Below are 19,896 nucleotides of genomic sequence, written 5' to 3'. Positions count from 1 at the left end.
ATTTTGATAATTGCATATTTATATTTTAATATGTGTAGGAACATTACACTCCTGTGATTTTACTGGTATTGCTGTTTAATATAAAGCTAAATTTAGGTTTATAAAAAATAAGTAATTTTAATGAAAAACATGAAAGCAATAGTATATTGCTACTTTAGGTAGGACTGAAAATTGTATACATAGTATCAATATGAATAAAGTTCTAGAATCATTAACATAGGTAACTCACTAGTATTAATGCCACACTTACAGTATAATTTAAGTGTTATAAAACTGAAATCGAGGTAATCATATAAAGAAGAAAGTATGGTAATTTGGTTCATCAGTTATCACATTTTAAATGGTGTCACTAGGGAAATAACTTCCCTAACACTTTTTTCTTAGGCTATTTACACTTAATTATTCTATTCAATGGTACAATGATTCAATCAGTGAATATTCATTAAGCATCTACTAGGAGGACAAGGTCTTCTAATAGGTAATTTTATAAAATATACAAATATTTTTTAAAACACACCATTGTCTTTCTTTTAACTTTTTTTAGTAATGCTTATTTTGAAAAGTAATAGTTTCACTGTTAATGTTTAGCTCTGTATCATTTATTCTTCTCCACTTACTGGTCCGTTGTTTCCTTTACTAAATATTTTTTTAAACATAAAGGAACAGATATACTGTTTAATGATTCACCTACCAATAAGCATGTGGCTTAGTTCAGGTGCATAAAATTTGGACAAAAGGGACATTTCCTGCCTCTGGGCCTGACTCTTAAAACACTTCCTAGTGATCCTGCACATGCTCTTTTTCACCTTTCACTGCCAGCTAGTTGGCAAAGCATCAATGGAGGCCTTTGACATCCCAGGAATAGCAGAGTCTATCAAACGGAAAGAGTCCCTTTCCCACCCCTCAACAAACCCACACAGAGAAATGGGCTGTGCTGTGATGAATTTTTATTGCATTAAGCCCCTGAAATTTTGGAGTCCTCACAGCAATTATTCACTTATGTTCTAAGTTTTAAAAACTTCCAAACCTCTGTTCACTTGTTTTGCAGCACTTTTTCTGTGGGCCTGATTGTGATGTTTTTTCTTTTAATCTCAGATGAAGACGTCTATCTAGTGGCCTCCTCGTTGAGTGAATATACTTCATTTCACTTACTAGCACTTCTCAAATGCAAGGTAGGAGAGTAGGTTGCTGTGCACATCGCCTAAGACTTTTTTATCAAAAATTTATCTAACATGATCCTACAGGATGTTCTCCTTCTCTTCCATCTATCTAGTTTACTAACATTCTGTATCCAAAAGTCTATGAAAAGCTATAATCTTCTTAGTGTTCTCCAACCACGGCACTGATGCTGTACTTTAGTGCTTTATTTGAGATGATACTTCCCAGGATGCAATGAATGACTACATGTAAGGGTGAACCACTAAAAGCTTTTGCTCCAAGAGTGATGTGATTGAACTTACATTTTAGAAAAATAATTCTGGTAGTGCTAGGAATTGTGGTTTTAAGAAACAGGAGCCTAGAAGGCCGGAAAATGATGCAGGAAATGGCAAGGGATCCTGAATCACAGCAGTGAAAATAGATGTAAAAGTAAATACCAATGATAGAATGGTCGTGACTTGGTAACAAGTAAATCTGGGAAGAAAAAGTGGAGGCAACTATGGAGGACACCTTCGAAATTTCTTGTTCATGTGTCAATGGTTAAACCAGGAGCCTACAAAGAATAGATGATTTGGTGGGGAAATAAATAAATCCCACTCTGGAAATGTTGACTTTGAAATGCTAATGGAACATCCAGTGAGAAATGTCCTGTAGATCTAATGCTCAGAAAACAATCTGCGTCAAAAGTTTAGGTGTGGGAATTATTAATATAAGTTGAAGCCTTGTGAATGGGTTAGTCCAGGAAGAGGTTAAAAACTGAGGAAAAGCCTGGGTGTGATGGATCAGGTCTGTAATCCGAGCACTTTGTGAGACCGAGGCGGGTGGATCACCTGAGGTCAGGAGTTCGAGACCAGCCTGACTAACATGGTAAAACACCAGTTCTATTAAAAATACAAAATTAGCCAGGCATGGTGGTGCATGCCTGTAATCCCAGATACTTCGGAGGCTGAGGTAGGAGAATCACTTCCAGGAGGTGGAGGTTGCAGTGAGTCGAGAATGCACCACTTCACTCCAGGCTGGGAACAAGAAATTCTGTCTCAAAAAAAAAAAAAAAAACACCAGGGACAAGAAAAAGAACTAGAACGAATTAAATTCTAAATGATGCCTTGTTTTTAGACATAGCAGAATTAGTGAAAGAGACAGAATGAATGGATAGAAAGATAAATGAATGGAGCCCAGAAACCAAGAGATGAGACAATTTCAATTATAATTCCAATATGCAATTTAATGCATTCAGTAATTAAAAATTTTTTAATTATATTTTTTATTCCTGGAAATTAGGTCTTTTCTCAAATTTACTCATATTTTTAGGCCTCTTTTTTCACTTCTTGAAATGGATTAAACATATTACTTTATGTTCTATGTCTGATAACTGCAATTGCTAATTTTTTACACATCATATTTTGCAGTTTTTCATTTTTGCTGGCTCTCCCTCATGATGTCTTGCGTGTTGAGTGATTGCCAACGGTAACTCATTTTTTTAGAGACCACATGAACAAAGCATTATTCAAAGCGTGAGGTAAAGGAGTTCTTTCAGAAAGGATTTGTATTTGCTTTTCAGATACCTGTGCCATTATTGGCCTGGAACCACTTTAAACTTCTTTCATGTTTTAAAATAAAAATATAATTGAAATCTTATAACACAAGAAATGATAAATGCTTGAGGTGATAGATACCCCATTTACATTGATGTGATTGTTACAACATTGTATCACGTATCAAAATAGCTCATGTACCCCATATATATATATATATATATGTGTGTGTGTGTGTGTGTGTGTGTGTATGTATATATATACATATATATATACATACACACATATATATATACATACACACACACACACACATACATATATATATACACACATATACATACATATATATATATACCTACTATGTATATATATACCTACTATGTACCCGTATAAATCAAAAAGTAAAAGTAAAAGAATAGGCTCGGTACAGTGGCTCATGCCTGTAATCCGAGCACTTCAGGAGGCCAAGGAAGGCAAATCACCTATCTCAGGAGTTTAAGACCAGCTTGAGTAACATGGCAAAACCTCATCTCTATAAAAAACACAGAAATTAGCCAGCCAGGTGTGGTGGTGCATGCCTGTAGTCCCAGCTACTCGGGAGGCTGAGGTGGGAGGATCACTTGAGCCAGGGAGGATAGTGTGAATTCCTGACATGAGGGCCAATTTATGATTATGAATTTCTTAGATAACGGTGTGATTATGTGTAGAGGGAGGTTCTCTTCAAAAGGTGAGGGAATAAGTTCATTTTAGTTCACCTTGGGGATACAGCCCTTTGGGAATCCTGGTTTTGGCAGACCCATTTGGTTCTCCATTTTGGGAGGGCCATCAATTTATTTTTTGTTCCCAAACCCACAAACTGAGAATATACATGATACTCAGATTCCTCAGGTCTGGCCAAAGCCCTTAAGGTAAAAGCCAGCTTCAGTGCTCAGCTTATTCACCTTATCAGTCTTTGACCTTAGCATTCTTTGTTTTCTTGTTACCCATGGATGCATTTAAAAATATTTTTTTTTCTCTTGAGACAGAGTCTAGCTCTGCCACCCAGGCCGCAGTGCAGTGGTGTAAATCTTGGCTCACTGCAACCTCTGCCTCCCAGATTCAAGCAATTCTTCTGCCTCAGCCTCCCAAGTAGCTGGGATTACAGGCATGAGCCACCACACCCAGCTTATTTTTGTGTTTTTAGTAAACATGGTTTCAGCATGTTGGCCAGGGTGGTCTCGAATTTCTGACCTCGTTATCTGCCTGCCTCAGCCTCCCGAAGTGCTGGGATTATAGGGGTGAGCCACTGCACCCCCACTTAAAAATATTTTACCTGTCATTTTCAGTTGTTTTTATCAGATCAGTTATCGTGGCAGCTAAACTGCCACTGTTGCAAAAGAGATTTGATTTCTAAATACAAGTTGTTCCATTTGAAAACATAGGCTGGGCAGGGTGTCTCATGCCTGTAATTCCAGCACTTTGGAAGGCTGAGGTGGGCGAATCACCTGAGGTCAGGAGTTTGAGACCAGCCTGACCAAGATGCAGAAATCCCATCTCTACTTAAAAAAACCCCACAAAATTAGCCAGGGGGAAGGAGGGCGCATGCCTGTAGTTCCAGCTACTGGGGAGGCTCAGGCAGGAGAATCACTTGAACTGAGGAGGCAGAGGTTGCGTGAGTTGAGATTGTGCCACTGCACTTCAGCCTGGGCAACGAGTGAAATTCTGTCAGAAAGGAAAGAAAGAAAAGAAAGGAAGAAAAGAAGGAAGGATGGAAGGAAGGAAGGAGGGAAGGAGAGAAAGAGAAAATATACGCTGGGCATGGTGGCTCACACTTGTAATACCAGTACTTTGGGAGGCAGAGGCAGGCCTGAGGTCAGGAGTTTGAGACCAGCCTGGCCAACATGGTGAAACTCCATCTCTACTAAAAATACAAAATTAGCTGGGCATGGTGGTGCACACCTGTAATCCTACCTATTTGGGAAGCTGAGGCAGGAGAATCACTTGAACCCAGGAGGCGGAGGTTGCAGTAAGCTGAGATCGCGCCATTGCACTACAGCCTGAGTAACGAGAGCAAAACCCCATCTCAAAAAAAAAAAAAAAAAAAAAAAAGAAAAAGAAAAATATATTAATACATGAAAATCTAAACAGAGATGTTTAACAAAACACCAATAATTGCTTGCATAGTTTATTTAAATAATGTGTGATGCCAGAGTATTTAGAGTTTGCTTTACAGGTTATTAATTTAACTACTCACCGAGAGCTAGGAACCAAAACAACAAGCCTACGTAGTTGGAACCATCATAGCTGAAGAATAATCAAAATATATCCATATTCTGACATATTCTATCCACCTCTACTGTTAGAGACCTACTCTATGCTACCACAATAGCCTCCTAACTGGTCCTTGCTTTTATCTTTCTCTTTTCCAAACCAAACCCAGAAGCCAGAGGCTGTGATCCTATTTAGATATAAGTTAGATGACACCACCTCTGCACCAAACTGTCGGATGACTTCCCCTGTCACTCTAAATGAATGCTACAGTCTTTACTATGATCTAATGCTCTCCCTACACTTTCTCAGCTACAGCTGTCCTCATGTCCTTGCTTTTCCTCAAACAAGCTGGAACATTCTTGTATCAGGGCCTCACATCTGCTGCTCCTTGTGCTTGGAGCCATCTTCCCTCAGATACCCACTTGGCTGTGCCCTCATCTCCAGGATTTGTTCAAATATTATCTTCTCAGACTATAAAATGGAAAACTCCCCTTACCCACTCCCAGCATGCCACATTGCATTTCCCTGGCTTATTTCTCTCCACTGCATTGATCTTCTAATGTGATCATCTAAATGAACCAGTTGATCTTTGTCTACTCTTAGAAATGGGCTTGGCATGTAGTGACATAGCAGTTTATTCGATAACAAGATGTAATAATATACATATTTGGCTTATTGTCTGACTCTATAAGGACAAAGGTTTCTGCTTTTAGTTTACTGCTCTGTCTCCAGCATCTAGAACAATGACTAGCACATTACACATGCTCAAAAAACGTTGAATAGAAATATCTAAATATATGACGGGAAAGGATCATAGAAAAGGATTCCATTTGTTAAAAATCATTTTACGTGGTTTGAAAAGAGAAGTCACCTCATAAAACCAAGTCCTCAAACATCACTCTCCAAAAAGAAATGTGATTAAAATAATTCAAATTTCATAACTCTTTGCAGCATTGCAAAAGGTACGTTTACCTAAATGGCAGTATTTTGAGCTCCCCTGAAGATCAGCACTCTTGGCTCACAACTCTCTGTTGTGCCTCTCCAAATGGTCATGTAATGTAGAGCCGCATGTTCAAATAAAAGAGAAAATGTACTTGCCATTGTTCAGTTGTTAGAAACTAAAGAAAGGATAAGGCCGGGCGTGGTGGCTCATGCCTGTTATCCCAGCACTTGGGGAGGCAGATGCAGGTGGATCACGAGGTCAGGAGTTCAAGTCCAGCCTGGCCAAGATGGTGAAACCCTGTCTCTATTAAATATGGAAAAAAATTAGCCAGATGTTGTAGCAGGCACCTGCAATCCTAGCTCCTCTGGGGGCTGAGGCAGAGAATTGTTTGAACCTGGGAGGCAGAGGTTGCAGTGAGCCAAGATTGTGCCAGTGCACTCCAGCCTCGGTGACAGAATGAGACTGTCTCTAAAAAAAAAAAAGGATGAAATTTCTGGACATTAGCAAGATGCAGGATGGCACAGTTGGGAAATAAAAGGTTTAGAATTAACAGATCTCTAGTCCCTGTCCAGCTTCTTACTTCTTGGACCATTTGGGAAAATCTCTCTGCACCGTAATCACTCTGTAGTCTGAATCTCAGTTTATTTGTGTGTAACTGTTTATCTTGTCTCAAATGCCTAAAAAGTCTTGTAGGCATAGTCCATTACTAAAGTAATGCAATATTATTTAAACTAATCAAAAAACTTTCAGAAGATGGTCAAGCACAGGAATGTCCCCTCCTCCCTGACTTTTTTCTCCTGCCCACACATCTTCACACACTTCCAGGGATCCTGCTTATCCAGCTATGCCCAATGTGGTTTAGCCAAACCTCTCATCTTATGTATGGCAGCATGGGTTCTCTGGCCTTTTCACTGACATAGTTTCTTTCTATTCCACCCGTTGTGTCAAAGTTATGATCTAAGAGACAATCTGTTTTAACAAAGCAGAGGCTTTGTCTTACAGGTTCCCACAATAAGAAATGTCAGGTTCTAGGCGTAGCTAGATAAGCAGGATCTCTGGAAGGATGTGATAACAAATTGATAACTGTCTGGAACTAGCCTGGTCAGCGATGTAGAGGTTTATGCGCACAAGCTCTAAGAGGACTTACAGTAATACCATGACAAATACCCGTTTTGAAAACTTTCAGGTCATTTAACTAACCACCCTGCTGAGAACTTGAGTCTTTCTTCAGTGCATTTCATACCTTAATTTTAAGAAATTTGAGCATTTGAAAGGAAATTAGAAATTTGAGTCTAGCCAAATCTCTTACTCTGCATATAGCTGGGTAGGCTTTCTGGCCCTTTCACTGACAGCGTTTCTTTCCATTCACCCATTATTTCAAGGTCATGCTCTAAGAGATTATCGACAGTAACACAGAGAGGCTAGTTTGCCAGGTAGGTACTGAGTTCCCACATAAAAGATGTGAGGTTCTGGGCTATGCATTTTGCCTTCAGTGAGCTGACAGGCAATTTCAAATAGCTATCTGCTTATTATCTAGGAATTATAGTACTCGTTTTGGTCAGGTAAAATGTACAATACTGTACCTTTCTTTCCCAACACCCAAATAAAGGCAAAACCATCTACCTATAAAATGCTTCTGCAAAACATTTAGATATTATCACCTTTTAAAAGCTATTAAAAGATGCTTCTTATATCAGAAGAGGAATTCTAAATTACGGAAGTCCAAAAACTACCAAATTATGAAGAGGTGGTGTACCACGTTGTGAAATCTGAGGGCTTTTAAATTAGTATTTTTGCTATGTAACTCCCTTTCACCTACGCTTAAAACAGTGCACATAGGAAATCTATTTTCACTCGTTCAGACTCAATACTGAGCATTTCTTCTGTCGTAAGCACTGTCAACACCCAGAGACACGATGCTAAATTCTAATATGGTCCTTGCCCTTAAGAAACATGGTCTAATGAAGGTGATAACTGAATAAACAATTACAAAGTTGAGCTCTATATGCTTTGAGGTAGAACTTTACAGGGTGCTCTGAACGCATGAAGCATGGTCCTCTAACCTAGCAGTGGGGTGGGGGGATGAAGACAATTAGAAGTTTCTGAAAGAATTGATATACAAATTGAAATCTGAAGGGTTATCAGGGAGTTTGTGGGAGAGGGGTTAGTGTAAGAACTACAGAGAGTGCTCTAAGCAAGAGAATAACATACACAAAGGTCCAGATGTGAGAGGGAGGTTGGCCTATTTCAGAAATGGAGACAAAGTCAACATGGCTGTAGTTTAAGTTGGAAAAGCGGGGGATAACTGACCAGCCATGGAGCTGCAGAGGTAAGCAGAGGCAAGCTCACAGAGGCTTTGTAATAAATGGGGGAGTTTGGGCTTACATCTAAGAGCAATGGGAAGGTGTTGAAGAGGTTTTAAACAAGAGTGGTAAGAGACATATCTGAGGGAGAGAGAGCCCAAGGCAGTATCCACAGTCCTGTATAAGAAATGCTTTGTATACTACCTTTATCTGTAAAATGAAGGTGTTAGACCATATCAGACAGATATGTCTCTTCAATCACCTCTGAAATAAATGGTTAAATCAGAAGAGCACTTCTGAATTATGGGAGTCCAAAAACAATACCAAATTATGAAGAGGTAGTGTTCTACAATGTGAAATCCGAGGGCTTTTAAATAAGTATTTTTGCTTTCAAAACACTGTTAGAGACCCTTAACCTCATCAAATGGAAGCCCTTGACAACTGTCCTTTATTCCAGATGAACACAGCTTAGGAATTATCCATCTCTTAAGCTTATGATAGAAATATTACCCCATGTCAGAAAAAAAGTACAAAGGCAGAATTTTACTTTATAGTATTCCACATGAAAGCACAAATTTAAGTCTCAATCACACATCAACATCATAGGAAAATCTCAGAATTTCAGTATGGGAAAGGATGTTATATCATTTGGTCTAACACCTTCATTTTACAGATAAAGGTAGTATACAGAGCATTTCTTATACAAGACTGTGGATACTGCCTTGGGCTCTCTCTCCCTCAGATCTTTCATGCAGGGGGAAAGTCAGCTTGCCATGTCATGAACAGCCCTGTGGGGAAGCCCATGTGACAAGGAACTGAAGCCTCCCACCGCCTGCCAGTGAGGAACTGAGGCCTGCCCGCTGGCCATGTGGGTGAACTTGGCAGCAAATTCTCCAGGCCTGGTTGGTTATGATGGTAGCTCCAGCTGATGGTCTGGCAAGAATCTCATGAGAGACCCTGAGCCAGACCGCCTTGCTAAGCCACTCTGAGATTCCTGACTTCAGAAACTGTGTGAAATAATAAATGTTTGTTGTTTCAATGTACTAAATTTTGGAGTAATCTGTTAAGCAGTAAGCGATAACTAAGCAACAGTAAACAAAATTAATAAATTATTAACAGACTTAACTATACTTTCCTTGATATCTAAATAGTAATTATTACTATTTTTTTAGATGGAGTCTTGCCCTGTCGCCAGGCTGGAGAGCAGTGGTGCGATCTCAGATCACTGTAACCTCTGCCTCCCAGGTTCAAGCAATTATCCTGCCTCAGCCTCCTGAGTAGCTGGAACTACAGGCATGTGCCACCACGCCAAGCTAATTTCTGTATTTTTAGTAGAGATAGGGATTCACCATATTGGCCAGGATGGTCTCAATTTTTTGACCTCATGATCTGCCCACCTAGGTCTCCCAAAGTGCTGGGATTATAGGCCTGTGCCACCATGCCTGGCCAGTAGTAATTATTCTCTAAACTATAAAATGTATCTTCCTTTAAAGATACCACCAATGGTGTTCTTCTTCTTTAAAAAGAGGTGATTAAATGGCTTATAGAATAGGTGATAGGATTATTTAGTAATTTAGAGGCCACTGACTCACCTGAGTTCTTGGCAACCAGACATAGTTAATATTGAAATTTGTTTGCAAATAATTCACCATGGCTGCATGTTCCCATTTAAATGCAGGGGTGTGAGTGAGTGTGTGTGTGTGTGTGTGTGTGTGTGTATGTGTGTGTGTGTTTTTAAATCTCAGTACATACAAAAATACAAACCCTAATTAAAACTACCCTTTCTTCTTAGTTCTGAGTAGCCTTAGTAGGATGCTGAGTAAGCGGGAAACAACAGCCTATCAAGTGATGATGATGAACATGTGTAAAATAATCACTTTGCTAATTTAATAAAACCTCCAAAGTTTTATCCTTGGAAGAAAAACCTCCGGATGAGGAGGAATAGCAATTGAAGTAAACCTGACCCCTCTTCTAAGTTTCATCTGCCTTTTATATTTTCAATCCCATTATTCAGTCAGCATTTCATTACGAAACACTCAGTGAGTTCTTTCCACATACCAGACACAGGTAACAATAACGATCTAGTTAGACAAGGCTCCACCTTCATGTATATCTTTATCTGGGTATAGGAAAAAAAAATTAAGCAATTACAATATAGTAGTAATCGTGAGGAAAGGAGAAGCAGAGGGTGCAGTGGAAGCACCTAGCAGGATGGCTAGCCAGGTATTTTGGTGGGAAGGGACATAGGAGCGTGGAGTGGGACATGGGAGAGAGACTCGAAAAAGCTTTTTGTAACTGACATCTAAGTGTAATGTTAAGGTGTCGGAAGGTATTTCAGGCAAAAAGAACTCCCTGTACAAAGGCCTGAAGCTAAGTGAGTTACATTTAGAAACCTAGAAGTTCAGCTTGGCTGCAGCATAGAGAAGACAGGGAAGCATGGTGAGGGCCCCAGGGGAGTGTAGCTTCCAAATGGGTACAATTCCCTCTGGTGGGCTTCCCTTTAACAGAGTTGACATGGTGGAGAAATTAAAAAATAACAAAGCTTTAGGCTCTGACCTCTTGCACACTACAGTTCCTGAAAACATTTATGTTCCAGACCCAGAGGGCTAGTCGAGTCTGGCAAGAATTATGAGGTTAGAAAAAAACCTGCTTTGAATCCCACCTTGACAGCAGTAATACCCACATCAGGTTGTGTAGAGGTTAGGTGAAATAATAAATGTGAAGCATCTTACACACATTAGGTGCTCAGATTTCTCTTCCCTTCAGTTACCTTGCTTCTGAGCTCCCAGCTGGACTCTGAGCTGAAGATGCCATGTCACCATCCACCACGCATGACCCCATGACTTGGCAGAGGATGACGCTTCTCTTGGCGATCTCTGTGTCCATCTCATTCAGTTCTAGTTTCTACCCTCTTCCTTAGTGACTATTATCCCAGGAACTGCAGCATTCATAAAACAAGAAGTATAGCCACACACATCTGAGACTTGTCATATAAGTGTACTTTATATTTATATATGTACTTGACCTCAATTACTACTTTTGAGAACATTGTGAGGTTGAGTATTGTAATCACCGTTTAGCAGATAAAAGTCCTAGGTTCAGAGACATACGTGATTTATCTTGACCTAAGCTCTGAATGTAGCTCCTCATTTTCTAAACAGAGTTCTATTTACTCTACAAAGTCTGCTTCCCAGCAAATATTGCAATGGGCATATGTTTTAAGGTATACTTGCACTTTTTTTTTTTTAACTTTTAAGTTCAGGGGTATATGTGCAGATTTGGTACATAGGGAAACATGTCATGGGGGTTTGTACAGATTACTTCATCACCCAGGTATTAAGCCTACTACCCATTAGTTATTTTTCCTGATCTTCTCCCTCCTCCAGCCATCCACCTTCTGATAGGCCCCAGTGTGTGTTGTTCCCGTCTATGCGTCCACGTGTTCTAATCATTTAGTTTCTACTTATAAGTGAGAACATGTGGTATTTTGTTTTCTGTTCCTGTGTTATTTTACTTGCAGTTTCTTTTGAATGTTATTAGGTCTCAGAGAAACATAAACTTTTACAACTATATACCTATTAATCAATATACAACTATATAACTATATACTCTTTCACACATATTTTAAGTTCTCCGCATATAAAACTAAAGGTGGGGGAGGGTAGTGGTGGTGGTGGCAGGATGTTCTCAGAATACTAGGACCTTCAAAGAACCATTCCCAATACTTTGTTGATAGGTATCACTTTCATTTGCATATTTATGCAGCTATGCTCATAACAGTAAAAATAAAGCTTCCTTCTTTTTTTTTTTTTTTTTTTTTGAGACAGAGTCTTCCTCTGTTGCCAGACACCAGGCTGCAGTGCAGTGGCCCCATCTCGGCTCACTGCAACCTTCGCCTCCTGTGTTCAAGCAATTCTCCTGCCTCAGCCTCCCGAGTAGTTGGGACTACAGGCGTGCACCACCACACCCAGCTAAGTTTTGTATTTTTTAGTAGAGATGGGGTTTCACGAAGTTGGCCAGGATGGTCTCAATCTCTTGACCTCATGATCCACCTACCTTGGCCTCCCAAAGTGCTGGGATTATGCATGAGCCACCGTGCAGGACCAAGCTTCCTACTTCCTTAATAATAAAAAACTGTCTCCCCTGTGAAAATAGCAGAAATGCCAGATTTAATTATTCAGGTGGACTTCAGCTGCTGATTTCAAATTAAATTATTCTCTTATGGTCACAGTAAGATGCCTTGAAAGTTACCTATCTCCAGCCCAGTCTCTATCTCCTATAAAGAGGAGTCCAGGTGAGCCATGGTGGCTCATGCCTATAATCCCTGCATTTTAAGAGACAAAAAAGGGAGGATGGCTGGAGGCCAGGAGTTTCAGACCAGCCTGGACAACAGGACCTGACAACAGACCCTGTCTCTACGAAAAGATAAAAAATAAATTAGCTGGGCATTATGACTCACACCTGAAGTCCTAGCTATTCAGGAGGTTGAGACAGGAAGATCGCTTGAGCCCAGGAGTTCCAGGCTGCAGTGAGCTATGAATGTGCCACTGCACTCCAGCCTGAGTGATAGAACAAGACTCTGACTCAAAAAATAAAGAAAGAAATGGAGTCCACCTCACTTCTGAACAGTTCAAGTTCAGTCCATAAATGAGCCTATTCCTGCCTTTCAAAATTATCTACATAAGACTTTTCCCAACCCCCCACCCTGCTTCCTTTCAGTGTTTCTCCAAAGGTGGTGCCCAGATTACCGGGATCAAAATCACCAGGGTACTGATTAACAGGGGACTCCTGGGTCCCAACACCGACCTGAATCATCACCAAGAAACCGTGCATTCGCTTTTCATATCACATTACCAGGCAGATTCACACTTCATGAATTACACTTTCCAGATCTTTTTTTTTTTTTTTTACCAAAAAAATGGTCTTAGGAGAAATCTCTCTCAGCTTCCAGTTAAAACAACTGGCTTTAATCTAAGGGGCTGATACAAATGCTGAATCAAGCAGTGATTTGTGTTTAACGCTTGACAGTCCCTCTTTCCAGGTGCTCTATATAGTGGACTTCTACAGGTGTACAATCATTCAGCCAACTAATAACACACCTAACTACAACCTATCCCACATTTCCAGAACCCATCACTTTACATATTTTGTGGAAATTCTGAAATTATAGTATCTGCAGAACTCCCCGATACCCTGGCTATTGTAAGCCAAGCTAAAACACACATGAAGGTAGTCTGGTACAATTTTTTATCTATTTGATGATTTAAAAGGTTTCATTCTAAAACTTTACATAACTGGGTTTTGTTTTAAAGCAAAATCTTGCAGATATAACACAGTATGAGAAAAAAGAATCAGCTTTCACCATCTTAAAACCTAGGATAGGCCAGGCGCGGTGGCTCACGCCTGTAATCCTAGCACTTTTGGAGGCCAAGGCAGGTGAATTGCCTGAGCTCAGGAGTCGAGACCAGCCTGGGCAACACAGTGAAACCCCGACTCTACTAAAATTAAATAAATAAATAAATAAATAAATAAATAAATAAATAAATAAATAAATGAGCTGGGCGTGGCGGCATGCACCTGTAGTCCAAGCTACTCTGAAGTCTGGGGCAGCAGAATTGCTTGAACCCTGGAGGCAGACATTGCAGGGAGGTGGAGGGGGCCGAAGTCGCACCATTCCACTCCACTCTAGCCTCGGCGACAGAGCCAGACTTTGCCTCAAAAACAAACAAAAACACAACTCTGGATAAAATCTTAAAACGTTTTGTTCGATTAAAATTAGCAGTTTAGGATATAGTACACTGATAATGTAATTAAATACACTCTGGTATAAAGTCATAGGCATCTTTATTGGGAGATATGGGCAGAAAAATTATTTCCTCAAGGCGGAAAATTTGGCTAAACATTTGCCAATACCCTTTCCTTTGTAATTTAGGTAACATAGGTAGAAAAGGCGTTTGAAAAGCAGAAATCAAGTGGCAAAAATCAGGTCTGAGGGAGGCAATGAGGGTGGAGTTGTTTTAAAAACCTGAAATCCGTCGTCCTCGGATTTGAAACTTACCAGCCCGTGAACAAGGTTGGTATTGCTTATTGGTGTAAGACGAATGCCTTTTTTTCCCATTAGCTCAAGAGAAAGAAATACTGCCTTTCCAAGTGAGCTCCTCCAATCCAGTGATATTTGCACATCTCACCTGGGCCTTTCGGTACAAATCCACCACCTTAAGGAGCCGTGTGAAAAAGCAAGAACAATCAATAAGAAAAAAAAAAAAAAAAACCCTTCAGCTATAAATCAGCCACGTGGAGCTGCTGCTGCAGCAGCAGCGGTAGTCCCACTTCCTGGTTGGCTTCCTGCAAGCCTCTCGGTAGGGGGCTCAGGGCAGTGGGTCTAGGGGAAGTGGTGCAGCCAAGAGCCGCTCCAAGTCCGCCGCAGGGGGCGGCGGGTCAGGGGTTCCCGGAGGGCACAGACGGTAGAGACCGAGTTATGGTCCATAATTGCAATAAAAGTTTGGGAATCTGAAAGCTTTAAGGAGCTGAGCTGCAGGGCAAAGGCTAAGGACCAGACCTGGGGAAAGTGCAAGTTAGTTGCAAGGTAGCAGGGGGCCGCTGAAGGGGGCTCACGCGGAGAGCAGAGACTGCGGATCTGGAAGGGGGCAGGTAGAAAGGAAGGCTGCCAGGAAGAGCGAGGCGCCCGGGTCGGTCGGAGCTCTGCGGTGGCCGCCGGAGGGGAGGGGGCCGCGGGCGGGGCGGAGGGAAGAGCCCGGGGGAAGGTAGAGACGAGGGGAGTTCCGGATCTGGAGCTGGAAAGGGCAGGCAGCGGAGAGGGCGGCAGCCGTAGCGGTAGGGGTGGGGGGAAGAGGAGGAGGAGGAGAGCCGGAGGAGGGGGAAGGAGGGAGGGGAGAGCGGTGGCGGCGGCTGCGCCGGGCTGTGAGTCTCTCGCCGCCGGAGGAAGATGAGGCTGAAGATTGGGTTCATCTTACGCAGTTTGCTGGTGGTGGGAAGCTTCCTGGGGCTAGTGGTCCTCTGGTCTTCCCTGACCCCGCGGCCGGACGACCCGAGCCCGCTGAGCAGGATGAGGGTGAGTGACCCGCCCGGCCCCCTCCGGCGGCAGCGACCTGCAACTTGTTTTGTTTGCCCGCGTGTGGCGGGAGCGGGGGGCGGCGGGGTCGCGGCACAGCGTGGGCACCGCGGCTCCGCAGGTGGTGCTGGCGAGGCGCGGGCCGAGGGGGCACCGAGCGCGGCGCACCCCGTCCCCCCGGCCGCCGCCGGCCCGCCCCCTCGCCGCCCCTTCCTCGGCTCTTCCCCGCCCCGGGCTCCGCCGCCGACACTCGCGCTGCGGCGGCAGCGGCTCGGGTGATCGCTCTCCGTGCCGGGACTGCGGGCGGAGCGGGCGGAGAGCCGGGTCCCGGGGGCCGCGGCCGCCCGGCGTCCCACTGCTGGGGGCCGGGACCGCCGCGCTCGCAGCCGGGGGACGCGGGGTGGGTCCAGGCTGCGGCCTGTGGCGCGCGCAGGCCTGAGGGAGGCGAGCCGCCGCCGCCGCCGCCGCCGGTCCCCGGACCAGGCCCCTCGGTCCAGCCTCCCCTCCCGCCGCCTCCCGTCTGGGGGTGTTCGCGGCACCGGGCTCCCCCGGCCCGCCCGCCCGGGGGTGGGAGGCGATGGCGCCCCGCCTCCGGCTCTTACGGAGAGCGCGCCTCCCCCTTCCACTCCGGCGGCGGGGAGCCGGGGTGCGAGGAGCCGCCGAGGCCTCGCCCGGACCGCGCGTCCCCCTCGCGTCCCTGGGCGGTTGGCGGGAGATGGCGGAGGGGCGTCCCCGCCCCGCCGGCCGCCCCGCAGTTCCCCGTCCCCGACCCGGCGCCGGGGGAAGCCCCTGCTCTGGCGGCGCTGGGGCGCTGTCGGGGGGAGAGGAGCGGTTCCTCTTCCCGGGCTGCGGCGGGGCTGCTCCGGCCGGAAAACTAACTTGTGTCGGCGCCCGGCCGCCCCGCGCCCGCTGCTGCCGGCTGCCCCAGGCCGACGCCGAGGGGAGCGGCGGCGCGGAGCCGGCGGCGGCTCCTCGGGGACGCATCCGTCTGCCGCCCGGGGCGCGAGTGTGAGCGCTGACACTCCCGGCTTTGGAGGGTTTAGTCAGGCGCCTCGGAACAGTAGTTACCCGGAGCCGCGCCGCGCGGGGAGGCGGCCGCGGCCACTGCGGCTTCCCGGACCCGGCGGCTGGCGGCGCGCGGCGGCCTCGCCCGCACCCTGACCTGCTTTCCCCTGGGTGCGCCGCTGCGCCCGCGGCTTCCCCATCCCTGGGCATGGGGGGGCGGGAGAGGGCGTGGGGGGCTCCCGACCGCGGAGGCGGCGAGGCTGCAGGAGGAGTCGGGTCTCGCTCCGCGTTGTCGAGTGCTTTCCGCAAATGTGATTGGCATCCCTTCTTTGTCATGCATATCAACTTTCCTTCTGGAAAGTGAGCGTCAGGAAGTTGGGCGGAAAGGCTTGTGTCCTTTGAAGAGTAAGACTCCTAGGAGATCCCATTATCAGCTCTCTGCCTATATCATGAGCTTAGATGTGGTCTGTAAGTTTCAGTGTTTGAAGTCTGCAGCAGTGGAATCCCTTTGTAATATCTGGGATGGATTCCCATCTTAAGTAATGTGAGTGGATGATAATGAAAAGTATCCGTTTTCCTTTTCAGTGCGTTTGCAGTTTTAAGCTTCCCAGCTTACGGAGTGATGCTGACCTTATTATGGTTTTCTTCTGGATATGACTTATTGACAAAGGTTAACTGAATATTGCAATTGAGGATATTTGTTTTAAGTCATCAGATGGCTTTTTACATGCAACTGGAAATGTTTAACCCTCTCTTTTCTGGGAGAGAAACTGACGAAAAACTGCCAAAACTAGATTCAGAATGTCCCGCTCTTCAGATGGTCTTTGAAAGAGGTGGCATCACTCGCCAACTCGTGGAATGTTTTATTAGTGTAAATAAAGGGTGGGCCATATGCCCATTTCAATACTATATGGTGATGATATCTTGATTTTTTTTTGTTCCAGTGTACTTAATAAAGTTTCTCAGTGGATCCAGTGTAAAATTTCTATCATTTATCAAAGACAAAAGCTAGATTTTAAAGGCTTATAATTAACATTAAGAAGAATACTTGCATTTCAGAAGAGCAAGAAAGACCATTTTATTGGTTTCCCAGGTAAATAGTAATGTAAGCAATTTAAAATGTAGTTTATGAATAATAAGAGCATAAATAAGGGATTGTTTCCCTTTAATAAAGACTAACCTAGGAAGCTTTTAAGATACAGTGCTAGGACAAATCCTGTAGGGAGGATTCTGACTCCTGAGTTTCTCCTTCCCCTTGTGGTTCTTTTACTTAGGTGATTATTGCAAATATTCCACCCATTGTGAAATGTCTGCTTTTTTTTTTTTTTTTTTTTTTTTTTTTTTTTTTTTTTTAGACGGAGTTTCGCTCTTGTTACCCAGGCTGGAGTGCAATGGCATGATCTCGGCTCACCGCAACCTCCGCCTCCTGGGTTCAGGCAATTCTCCTGCCTCAGCCTCCTGAGTAGCTGGGATTACAGGCACGTGCCACCATGCCCAGCTAATTTCTTGTATTTTTAGTAGAGACGGGGTTTCACCATGTTGACCCGGGTGGTCTCGATCTCTTGACCTCGTGATCCACCCGCCTCGGCCTCCCAAAGTGCTGGGATTACAGGCTTGAGCCACCGCGCCCGGCCCTGTCTGCTTCTCTTTAATGCTGATCTACATATGGACTTTTTGGGATCCCTTTAAATGGCCTGAACGATCTAGTTTACCAGGTCTGGGTTCTGCCTCTACTCCAGCAATCTTGTACTTGTGGCTCCATCTGCCCTGTGCCACTTTTTGTCTTGATCTATGAATATTTCAGAGCTGAAGTCTGTTACAGCCTAGACGACTTGAGATGGTCCTTCCACATCTGAGCTATTTCCCGGTTTGAGGTCTGCCCACCTGTGGAGGGAAGACAAAAGAAACATGTTTCTTGATTCCTTCCGTCTCTGGGCCTCTTGCCCTTTCTCTGAGGTGAATGATGTGAAAAATGTCCGTACGTTTTCGAATACATTCTCTTATGTGATTTTAAATATTTATTTAAACATTAAATGCCTATTATGTACCAGGCATGGTACTAGTTGTTAAGAAAATACTTGTCCTTAATCTCATGGATCTTGTAAAAACCACGTGGTAATCAAACCTCCACAAATATATAGATAAAAATTGTGCTACATGCTTTCATAGTGAAAACCATAGGGCGCAGGAAAATGAAGGAATCTGATCATAAAAGCCTCACCTGAAGAAATGTCTGTTAGCAGTACCAAATCCATACAGGTCTGAAGCAACTCAATTCTTACCTCCCTGTAAGAAAGAATTTATTAGAGAGGCATAAGGCAGAGTGAGAAACCGAGGCAAGTTTTGGAGCAGGGGTGAGAGTTTATTAAAAAGCTTTAGAGCTGGAATGGAAGGGAGTAAAGTACACATTGAAGAGGGCATGTGGGTGATTTGAGAAATTCAGGTACCTCATCTGACGCTGGACTTAGGGTTTTATACATTGGCCTGATTCCAGGGTCTGCATTTCTTTCCCCTGATTCTTCCTTTGGGGTGGTCTGTCTGCAAGTGCAGAGGCCTGCCAGCAGTGGGGAGGGGCTCCATGCAGTGGGTTCACCGCAGTTGTATTCATGCTCACTTGAGGGATTTTCTCTTACCAGTTGAGCCTTCCTAGAGGAAGGTCATATACCAGTTAAAAGCTGCCATTTTGCCTATTAGGGCACATGCTGGAGCCCACTTGCCCGACTCCTGAGATCTCATCAAGAACCTGCTGATCATCAGCTTTCGGTGTTTTCTGTCTTTCGGGAAATTGCCTTTCCATGGTGTTGGCTCCCACCAAGTATATTTCAAACAGTTTAATAACTGCCTGAACATCACTTGATGACCACCTGACATTCCTGGTTGGGGGCCGGGAAGAGGGGCTTTCCTGCCCTGCTTGTGTCTGCCTAGCTGCCTACTCAGATGACTTTTGAGGTGAAATCTGAACATTTCAAGAAGAGTGGTTAATCTGGAAGTGGGTGGGACCATTCTTGGGAAGGAGCATTTGTACAGAGGTCCTGAGGCAGGAGGTAGCATGGGTGAAATAGTGAGAAACTAAGAGAAATATTGTAACATGGAGAGTGAGAAGAGAAGTAGAAAGATGCTACACAGGAAAGCATGGGTCTTGTACACCACGCTAAGGATAGATCTTAAGTACAGTGAGAAGGCGTTGAAGGATTTTAAGTAGGGGAGAGTGGATTTGTGTTTTGAAAAGATCACTCTGGCTGCCGACAGAAAGTATGTATTTGTCTATACAACAGGTAGCAGGAGTCTGGTGGGGGTTGTAATTATTTAGGTGGGACATGTGTTTGCTTGTATTGGTAGGAGCAAACACATGTCCCACCTGAATAATTACAACCCCCACCAGAACTGGTAGAGATAGAAAAAAGTAAATTGATTCAAGAGCTCCTAAAGATGCAAAGGCATCAGGATTTGGCTATTGGATGTGACAGCGAAGGTGTCAGGAGGCCTCGGATGATAGATTATTTGTTCCATTATGGAAAGTTCTGAAGGCAAAATGTATACCTTATTGTATTTTATTATTATGGGAAGCCTTATTTTTTTAGTCTTTGACTTCTGGATATTTTAAGGTTAGCATTTCTTAAGATTATC

At 44.0% G+C, this 19,896-nt stretch overlaps 1 protein-coding gene and 1 long non-coding RNA gene across 5 annotated transcripts in view; one reads left to right on the top strand and one right to left on the bottom strand.

Moving 5' to 3' along the window:
• The window catches only part of LOC104652994 (uncharacterized), a 120,567-nt gene extending 106,266 nt beyond the window's left edge, over window positions 1-14,301 (bottom strand). For all 3 annotated transcript variants that reach the window (XR_012517051.1, XR_012517049.1, XR_012517050.1), the window contains exons 1-2: window positions 12,249-14,301; window positions 10,963-11,130 (exon numbers count right to left, since the gene is read on the bottom strand). This is a non-coding gene — a long non-coding RNA (uncharacterized LOC104652994). The remainder of the gene's footprint in view (window positions 1-10,962; window positions 11,131-12,248) is intronic.
• Window positions 14,302-15,060: 759 nt separating this feature from the next.
• GALNT7 (polypeptide N-acetylgalactosaminyltransferase 7) overlaps window positions 15,061-19,896 on the top strand; it is a 152,408-nt gene continuing 147,572 nt past the window's right edge. For both annotated transcript variants that reach the window (XM_074396975.1, XM_039479040.2), the window contains exon 1: window positions 15,061-15,264. In XM_074396975.1, coding sequence (XP_074253076.1) covers window positions 15,139-15,264 — 126 coding nt within the window. In that variant the 5' untranslated portion in view covers window positions 15,061-15,138. The remainder of the gene's footprint in view (window positions 15,265-19,896) is intronic.

The sequence above is a fragment of the Saimiri boliviensis genome, chromosome 3 (genome assembly GCF_048565385.1).
Source record: "Saimiri boliviensis isolate mSaiBol1 chromosome 3, mSaiBol1.pri, whole genome shotgun sequence".
NCBI classification, from domain to species: Eukaryota; Metazoa; Chordata; class Mammalia; order Primates; family Cebidae; genus Saimiri; species Saimiri boliviensis.
This window is presented reverse-complemented; position numbering and strand designations above follow the sequence as displayed.